The sequence below is a fragment of the Alosa pseudoharengus genome, unplaced genomic scaffold (genome assembly GCF_046254945.1).
Source record: "Alosa pseudoharengus isolate Yale_2024_CS ecotype anadromous, Long Island Sound unplaced genomic scaffold, YU_APseudo_1.1 YU_APseudo_1.1_scf_22, whole genome shotgun sequence".
In the NCBI taxonomy this organism is placed as follows: domain Eukaryota; kingdom Metazoa; phylum Chordata; class Actinopteri; order Clupeiformes; family Clupeidae; genus Alosa; species Alosa pseudoharengus.
The window spans coordinates 14997133-15007479 of NW_027468680.1; the positions used below are offsets into that span (position 1 = coordinate 14997133).

The 10347-nt window shown below is 45.1% G+C and overlaps 1 protein-coding gene across 1 annotated transcript in view; it reads right to left on the bottom strand.

Moving 5' to 3' along the window:
- Positions 1–1324: 1324 nt before the first annotated feature.
- The window catches only part of rps6ka5 (ribosomal protein S6 kinase, polypeptide 5), a 29134-nt gene continuing 20111 nt past the window's right edge, over positions 1325–10347 (bottom strand). Inside the window, exons 15-17 of the mRNA XM_076300691.1 lie at positions 8932–9091; positions 8547–8710; positions 1325–7245 (exon numbers count right to left, since the gene is read on the bottom strand). Of these exons, the coding sequence (XP_076156806.1) occupies positions 6889–7245; positions 8547–8710; positions 8932–9091 (681 nt within the window). The 3' untranslated portion in view covers positions 1325–6888. The remainder of the gene's footprint in view (positions 7246–8546; positions 8711–8931; positions 9092–10347) is intronic.

Below are 10347 nucleotides of genomic sequence, written 5' to 3' on the forward strand. Positions count from 1 at the left end.
CTGCTCACAGGATGGTCCTGGGGCTGGCTGCTTGCGGGCTCCGTCCTGGTCCTGGCTGCTTGCGGGCTGGTCCTGGCTGCTTGCGGGCTGGTCCTGGCTGCTTGCGAGCTGGTCCTGGTTCTGGCTGCTTGCAGGTTAGTCCTGGCTGCTTGCAGGCTGGGGCTGGCTGCTTCTGGGCTGGTCCCAGCTGCTTACAGGCTGGTCCTGGCTGCTTGCGGGCTGGTCCTGGCTGATCACAGGCTGGTCCTGGCTGCTTGCGGGATGATCCTGGGGCTGGCTGCTCGCAGGCTTGTTCTGGCTGCTGAAGGGCTAGTCCTGAGGCTCTTTTACGTTTCGGAGCTGGCTGATGCTTATCCTCCTCTTCAAACTCAGTGTCGGACTCTAATTTTTCAGAAATGTTAATCTCACTTTCTGAAACTATTTGCTCTGCATCACCATCAAAACCCTTTGACACACTGACACACACACACACACACAGGACCTATGATTTCCACACTTGAACTAGTTCCGGGTCCAGTGGACCCGAACATCCTGTGTGTAATATAAATGTGAAGGGGGGGTATGCAGGGGGGGTTCATTGAAAATGTTTTCTGATTTATGTTCCTCACAGAAAATGAGCCAAGGCCAATGAATCTTAGTTTTAAAAAATAATTATTTGTATCATTTTTATTAAGCTAAAAACTGAAAACGGGTCCCACAGACCCGAACACCTTATAAGGGTTAACATTACACAACATGACATGGGAATGATGAGAGCATAAAACAATGACCCAAAGCAGTGAACACTAAAATCACCAAAAACGCAGCCTCGCAACATCTTTTATTTCTACAGAAAAAAGTATTTTTAATGACATAATGGATGAACATTCAGGGCATTCGTTGTACCTGGATGAATTCTGAGTCAAACCAGGATCCTATTCAGGGTAGTAGTAGTTTCAGTTAAGGAATTTACTGTTCATATTACCGATTGATTTTTTTCTCAGTAAATCACTGCATAAGAAATTCTTAATGATGAAGGGGGAACAAGTATCTCTCAAAAACATGCATCTTACTCATTAGTCTGACCTGTGTAAGAATGTTCGCTCTGGTGGCTGGGGGTCAAGACTGTGATACTGGGTCAGGTAAGTGAGCTGCGATCTTAGTGAGGGGGTCAGGTGAGTGTAAAGGGACCTACCGTGTCTGTACAGTCAAACAAACCTACCGAGACTTCCTAAAAGCACTGCTGTGTGACAGCTATAGTAACTTAAAGAGAGCATTGAAAATGAACACAATGATGGTTTCTGCACCATGATGCTTGCCAACAAACAACAAACACACATACATATATGTGACCTTATAAATTTTATTTTTTAAATTGTGACATCAGCAATATAACATTTTTCAGGATAAAAACTTTTTTAAAACTTTAAAGCCCTTATTTATTTTTTTATTCCTATGAGCAACTTGAACATACATATTTATTCACATATCAAGCAAAAAAATGCAAACACAATTAGTAGCCCAAACAGGACTTGTTTACAAAGAGGAGTGCTTCATGACTTAAGTCCTTGTAACAGTGGAGAAAATTCCACTTCATTGCATCCCACTCACTCCTGTGCAACAACTCAATGATTTTGCATCAGAATTCATCTTGACACACATACGTACACACTCACAGAAATAGCAATAAAACCTAACATGTCTACATTGATAAGATTCATGATCCCTCTTAGTTATTATATATTTCATAAATTTAAACATTTACAAAATAAAACGTAGACATAAAGGAAATTACACACCATCCTATGAGTTAACACACAACATATTGTGCAGTATCAATACCTACACACAACACATAACTCTTTAAAATACCAATATGTTTATATACAATTTTGACCTCTAGCCCAGCTAGATGACAACATCAATAATAATAATAATAATAATAAAATAAGTTCATGTGAAAGCTATTTTCCTTTTCTCATTTTAAATGCATATGTATCAGGCTTGCTAATGCTGCACAGTGGGTTGTGATGACGCTCAAGATCAGAGATCTCTGCCTGCTGAAAATTGGGTAAATACTGCCCCCTGGTGGTTCACTGAAATGCTCTCACATACCTCTAGAAGGCTCCCCTTGCCCTCTAACTGAAGAACCATCTAAGACATCTTACGTTGGAAAACCTTTAGACTAAAACACTGTACTGACATCATGCCACTGCTGCACACTACTCTATGGTCATGCATCTCTCCACCATGGACCACATTTCTCGGACCACTGATGGAGCATGCGTCTAAGCACCAGAACTTGCTTGAAATTGAACATTTTGGTTTTTGATGATCAACCACAAGATCCTCACAGTGGTGCAGAAAAAAGACAGCCAGTAATAGAAATCAAAACTAGTGTGTGTGTGTGTGTGTGTGTGTGTGCGTGGAGGGGTTGGGGGTGTCCATGCTCTGTGTGCAAATAAAGTTTAAAGCTGTGCATTGCATTGTTTGATGTGAGGTTCTATCTTGTTTGTTTTGCTCATCTTGCCACAAAGTGAACCCAGCCTTAGGCAAAGACTTGGAGCATGCTCAGTAGGTCACTCTCGACTCAAGAAAGGCTTTTGCTGCGTGCACAGTCTGCACACGCAGGAGAACTCACAGCTGCAGAACAAATACACAAGCAGAGTCAGAAACTATGCGTTATTTCAATTAACACACCGTGGCACAAACTGCACATAAAAAGACCCCTCTCAGTGTCCCTCAACCACTGTCAAAGAAGACAGCATACAGAGTGATCCTTACTGGAGATGATCTGCTGTAGCCCATAAGATGTGCCCCCACTGAGCAAGCAACCAAAAGTGACCCCATGGCACATGCATCAGAAATACTCCATTACAAAGACAGGAAGCCACTACAACTCTGCCCTCTCCAGCAACCCAGCCTGGCAAGCAAAAGCGAGAACTCCACCATTCCGAATGGCCAAGTCTTACAGCCACACAACCATCATCAGTAGAGCTCAGAGACTTTGAGTCTGGAGAATGGGGTCACCAACAAGCTGGCACAAAACCGAAACTCAACCATGCTCTCTACATATCATGAAATACCCAACTAGAGGAAACTATCTTTATAACTAACCGACAAGCGCAAACCCTCAAGAACACAACACAACAGCCAGAGTTAACACACATGTATAATCATAAACAGAACCAACAGAAAGACATAGAGAACAGACAGAATCATAGTTATAAGTCTAGGCAAAGGGTCAATTGCATAATTCTAATAACTTCTGGATGGCTGAGAAGCCTGGGGAACATTTCCCTTTCTATGGCACGGGCAGTAAAGGGCACTGACTCACAGCAAGGTAAGGAGGGGTCAGGCCAAATAGTCCTGCTTTGATATTGGACTCACTATAAAGGGTACACAGCTATTATGAATAAGGGTTGGAAATAAGGACACGCTCCGCGCGTTAATGAGAAAATACACACAGACACACACACACAGACACACACACACACGGATAAACAAAGGCTCAGCTTTCCCTGGAGGAAGGTTCAGCGCAGGACACGTTGGTCCTCTCCAGTTCTCCACAAACTCCCTCTCTGTTCTATTATTATACGCAGAGGAGGAGGAGGCAGCACAAGTGACTGCGGGTGGGCAGCCAGAGTGTGTGAGCGAGCGAAAAAAAGGGAGAGAGGTGTGTGTGTGTTTGTGTGTGTGTGTGTGTGTGTGTGTCCCCTTATAGGAGAGCACATGTTTATGTAGGTATCAGATGCTGGAGATCATGCGGAGGTCACTGGCAGACAAACGGTTTACACACAGCAGTGTCCGATGATCTCACATGTCGTCCTCACACCAGGGCGAAATTCCACCCATGGTCCCACTCTCCAAGAGTGCCCCAGCTCCACAAACCATTGGCCCCATTTACCAACACGGACAATCAGATGCCAAGCTCTTCACGCTACTAATAAATAATAATAACTTAGATTTATGTAACGCCTTTCAGGGTACCCAAGCTCGCTTAACAAACATTTAGATTTAAAAAAAATACAAAAGGTGGGTGATAAATATGGTAGCCTGGATGTTGTAGACTGTCCAGAGTCCAGAAGTGTGGCAGCGCAGATCTCAGCTGGTCAACTGTTCCGGAGGGTGATGGCTGCCACAGAAACGGCTCTATCGCCAAAAGCACATATTGCACTCACTGGGTCCAATAGCCACCAATAGAACTGACACTCGACTGTTTAAAAATAGCACTGACTGATGCACTTATTCTTATTGTACTCTACCTTTTTTAAATTGTCCTAGAATTGTTGAGAGAATTGCTTTAAAAAGCTTAAACTGTTTACCATGTTGTTAGTCGCTTTGGTTAAAAATGCGTCAGCCAAATGTAATGTAATGTAATGTAATGCAAAAAACACAACTCAACTCTCAGGGCTTGGTCAAAGTCTGGGTTCCATGTGTTTGGTAGTGCTTCACACCCACCAACGATGATATGCATAGTGGATTCAACGCAATTAGTGCAATTACCATGATGCTTCCGGCTATGCCGTGTCACTGACAGGGAGTAGATGACCTTGGAAGGTTAATACTTTATCCCATTAAACCAAGAGCAGCAAGCTGTATTAGCTGCACTGACACAGCCGTCCCTCAGAGCTGGACACCAACATGGTGAGGAAACAATGAGTGCTAAAGTCGATTTGGGTCTTACCACAGGAACGACCTGTGAACCACGTGGAGGAATACGTCACCGTAGGAGCAGCCATTAATTAGAGTACATCGTGCTAGAAATGATCTCACATACTACTTTAACAGTGAATTCACATCTGACCATGCCAACAGAGGCATAACGATAGACACCCGATAGGACACCCAATAGACCATCCACCACTGACCAACCGTTTGAACCCTTTCGTGTCCCCTCATGGCATCTCCCAGCCCACACAGGCCAGACATCACAGAGGTCCAAACATTTTGGCCGATTAGCACACAACAGGCATCTCCAAGATTATCCAGGGACAGGACTCCACCACATCAGTTAAATTTCAGCCATTTCAGTCCAACTCTATCCAACACCAATTTGTCTCTGACTAAGATATCCCCCTCCCCAAAGAGAACTCTGGAAGTACAGATATACTCACTCATATGGGTCACAGGACACGGGCTAGTCAGGAAAATGATTACTGCCATTACTGATTACTGTTGTTATGGACACATAACAATTCCAAACAAATATTTTTGCTCTCTGGAAAGGTCTTGACAGATTTTGATGTGAAATTCAAGGGCATAGATTGCATTCTGCATAGAAGAAATCACGTTGAAACAACAAACAAATCTCAGACAAGATGACCACATCATTTCACTATGGTTGTAACATCACTAAAATTATGAATGTATGTGTTAAACTTATGTAGACTTACTCACACGTGGTTTTTACAAACACCCTAAAACATTTTCAGTTTAAAAGACTAAACTCACTGACATAATGGATCAGGTAAATATTAAATATTATGGCACATATAGGGCACAATCTAAAACATTATTTTGAAAAATAAAACCTTAATTTTTTTTCAACATTTCACAAAGGACCCCTCCCCTCCCTCAAAACAACCAGATATGCCAAGTATACCACAGATATAAGTTAACATATATAACAATTGTCATCATATAAAAAAAAAACTCTCTTTGTATAGAAATCTTCAATAAATATGCCGTTTTCCTTTCTGCACATGTTTATCTTGGCTAGAACAGTTACTAGCTCTCTGTGCTGTTTAAAAAAGCACAGCAGAAATCACTTCACTCCTAATTGTTTTCATCCCTTTTTGATCTCCAAATCAGCCTTGTCATTTAATTAGCTGATCCTGTGTGTGTGTGTGTGTGTGTGTGTGTGTGTGTGTGTGTGTGTGTGTGTGTGTGTGTGTGTGTGTGTGTGGACCCTGTTTGTGCGACCTGGCACTCTTACACACTGCCAAGGTGAAAGGACGGCACTGCGACAACTTGCCTCTGCAATGCCACGCGTGCAACAGCAGCCCGTTAGCATGCTGCTGGGCACAGACACACATGTATACTCATGTACACACAGGCGCATAAACGCAACCGCGTAGCAGAACACACACAGACACGTTTCCCTGATGAAAAGTCACTGTTGGAGTGGTCTGGCCTGATATTATTAGCTCTATTATTTCCACCATGGGCTGAATGGTTACTACGGCGATGTTGTACTGTTGTACGAATAACGCCACACCAATACAGAATTGTGGGTACGGTTGTGACAGTACCTTTGTGTCCCTCAGATGAGCTGCTATGAACTAGCAAGTACCTTAAAAAAATCTGATTGCAGGACACACTGGGTCAGCTGCCTGTCCTCTGCGTACCACAGCACACTCATCTCTTTTGTTCCTCACTCAGACTGACACCATGATGAACTGTTGCTGTATTCTGAACTAGTTTTGGTCTTTGATTTGTCACCGTCTTTCCTCAACCTGAATGGCTGACAATAAATGCGTGCTAGATGAGGTAACCAATCAGCGAACAGCTACACACCTCTACCTTGAGGTAAACCATACGGAAAACCAAGGAGAACAGTGCCACGCAGTTTGATTCTGTGGCAACCTGCTTGGAACCATTCAGTCTGCTGGCGGAAAACAAGCCTATTGCTAAAGGTGAACGAAGCGTGGGAGACTCCGGCTCCTGGCATGCGTTTGACCTGTGTGATGTGTTTTGCTTTTGTTTTTGTCGTTTTGTTTTTGTTTGTTTGTTTTTTGTTGTGTTTTTCATGCTGGCCGAAGGCGACAGTGCATGCAGTCGAGGTTTCTACTATGGAGGTTAAGGATGGTGGGGCCAGGCGGTCAGTCCCCAGGGAGGACACCCCCCATCTGAGGGAAAAGAAAAAGCCCTGCTGTGGTCACCAGAACCCATGCTGGAAGACCTCGCTCAGAGCGGTGTAGGCTGGTGAGATCCTCGCCCTTCCTCCTCCTCCTCCTCCTCCTCCTCCTCGTCTTCCTCCTCCAGCCCTTTCCCCACCGCCGCCTTCTCCTCCTCGGGGCAGAGAGCCAGCGACGTGCTGGTGGAGGGGCGCGGCGCGGACTCCGCTGCCCCGTCGGCGAGCCCCATGGCGGGGGAGAACTTGTCGTGGGACTGCGAGGAGGAGGAGGAGGAGTGCGTGCTCTCGCTGGAGCTGCTCCGCGTGTCCGTGCTTGTGCTGGTCTTCTTCATCTTCCGTCGCTTGGCCAGCGGCGCTTTGTCCACCGTCTGCAGCCGGAAGCCCTGACGCTTCACCTTGTTGAAGGCCTGAGGGAGACGCCAAGCACATGGGGTCAGACACACGTCAGGGCGGACTGGACACATTGACAGTGTCTAAATGGCTAAGTGACAGTCTCTAAATGGTCTTCTTGAAACAAAATAATTCATAATTGGCTAATTCTGGCTCGTAATTTCATAAACAACTTGGCCGTGATGCTGATCTATCCTCAAGAGAAAGTAAACACAGTCACCGTTTCCCAAAGTCAAAGAAAGCATAATCAACGGCCGCCTTTTCAAGGATGCTACGTCATTGAACTCCGCCGAAGTACTGTTCCAATGTCAAGCATCCATCAAATTCTACCAAGGACGAAGTACTTCGTTTTTCCAAATTTTCGAGGATGCATGTGTGTATCCTCATCCTGCTCGGAACACCCACAATCCTGTGCACACATTTATTAGAGGATTTAAGATCTGTACTAAACAAGGCAGGTCACTATGTATTTAAATGTAAACATTGTCTTTATGTCAAATAGCCTAAATGAAGTATAGGCCCAGGTCATTTTGACAACTTTGAACTCTCACACCGTAATCGTGTAAAGAAGGCATTAAGGAAGAGTATTTATACCTTTTCCAATGAGAGCGATTGGAAGCTAATCAGTAAATCAGCTTAATGGTTGCTGCTCTGTAAATTGTTTTAGCAAATACATTTTTCAAAAAGAAACGAAAACGTTTTTCAATAAGAGGCATGATTTTCAATGATGCACACCTGCAGCTTCCTACACACTCGCTAGTCTGTTCCATTGTGTGTTTTTCGAATGCTAAGAAGAAGCCTTGTCTCGTCTTTGAAGGACTTGACTCGGAAGGGCTCAGCTCTACCAAGCATGAATCCTCAAGGATCCTCGACTTTGAGAAACAGCCAGAGTGACATATTTGTTTTCATTCCATCCATGTCTGGTCCTGTTCCCTCATCTCACATCCTCCCTCTGCCTTCCAGCCCCCTTTCTACCCTACAAGGTAAACATAAACGGCTCCACAAACTAATACCAATTCCTCCAGGAATTTGTGAGCTTGCAACAACAAAAATACACACACATTCAAAGATTTCCCACAATTGTTCTACATTATTACAGTAATATTTCCACAATAAAAGTAATGGAATGTTACTTTTTACGTTTACGTTACGTTTTTATTATCAAAATTTCTTTTTTCTTTTTTCTTTTTTTTTTCTTGACCAAAATCCAGGTGGGATGGTTTTATGGCATTTTCCCAGAACTCCACACCCTCCACTCCCCAATCCCTCCACCTCACACCCTTCTGCCCATCCCTCTGCACCCCCCTCGCTCCCTTACGTTGAAGGTGGCTTTAACACAGGTGTGCACCGAGGCGGTGGACGAGCCCAGGATGTCCGGCGTCATGAGGGGGTTGGACGAGAGCTGGCTGTCGTCCTGCAGCCAGGCGTTGTAGCGCAGACCGCACATCTTTATCCGCTTGTTTGGGTCCACCGTCAGGAGCTCTACACACACACGCACACGCAAACACACATTAACACACTTGCACACAATATGACTACAGTGGTTCCTTGAAAAACCAGTTCTGTGTGTGTGGTTGTGTGTGAGAGATCATGTTCCACGATCCAGAAATAGCATGCTCAACATTCAATGTGAGAACAGATGATTACATCAGCCTCTCTGAAGAGCTCGGTGCTTTCCCAGACAGTCCAGGTCTACCCCTCACCTTGGATCAGGTCCTTGGCCTGCTGGGAGACGCTCTTCCAGGCCTCCCCCTCGAAAGAGAAGTCGCCCTGTTTAATCTTCCTCATGATCTCCTCGGCGCTCGTGTGGGTCAAGCTCTTCTCCTGGCATTGGAAGGGCACCTGGCCTGACAGCATGGTGTACTGGAACACACACACACACACACACACACACACACACACACACACACACGCACACACACACACACACACACACACACACACACACACACACACACACACACACACACACACACACACACACACACACACACACACACAGGAGTGTGAGAGAAGACTGTTTATTCAGGCACATTGGCAACATCATAGTATAATCTCTCAGGGTTTACTAGGTAGCTCACAGCCAAGTCACATGCTCTCAGACCTAGATTCTGCACACAAATAAGCAATAAGACAAATCACATCACGTATGCTCCAGCCTACTGCTGCCGCCTTGACCCAGTAACTTGGAACATCACTTCATGTTCCCTGGCAGAGGCGAATTTGCACACACTGTGCTCGTCAACCCTGTTGCTTGAGGGGGAGTAGTCACACTGCAGGTTTACTCCTGTACACCCCGCACATCACATCTCTTAATACCCCTTGATTTGGCCCCAGCAGTGACGCAACTGGCTGGGGCACCTGCACCGTACGCCGGCTCCCACTCACTTCCTGTCAATCTCCACTATCCTATCTGATTAAAAGGCATAAAAAGCCCCAAAAAATATACTTAAAAAAAAAAAATACCCCTTGATTAGCGAGGTGTGTTAGAATTACCTGAACACTGCAGCCGTACCAGACAGAGCTGGGAAGACTTTACGCAAATGACCAGCGCGGCCATTTTTAAGTGACCCGTCACCGTTTTGGGAGAGTGATTCACATGTCATAATGCTCATCATGTCAGGGCCTACACAGAGCACATTGTTCCCCTGTGTCCAAATCTAAACCAGTAGCACCAGACAAACCAGTTCCCCCAGTCTGGACAAACCCTTCACAGGGCACAGCAGCGTTCGCTCCACTGCGTCCTCAGCAGGAGTGCTCCTTTAGTCACCCATGGCCATTACTGTGATTTATGTACAAACACGTTTATTTCCTGGGCCAGCTAGTCATTTTTGATTTCCTTCTCAGCAAATTGTGTTCATTGAATCTGCTCTTTGAGCGGGCATTTGCCATGAATTGTCATTGCTCACGATGGTCACGCTCCATGAACAGAGCATGTTTGTCATCTCCGGCTAACTCCACTGTGCCCGAATGAGTCTGGCCAACACCACCATCATTTGCACATGAATAGCAAAACCAATAATAATAGCCGTCCCTCACAGAGGCAATTTAGCATTCTCGCCCAATGGCCCTTCTGTCTGAGGAGCCATTTCAGTAAACATGAAATGGCTCAACTAAAG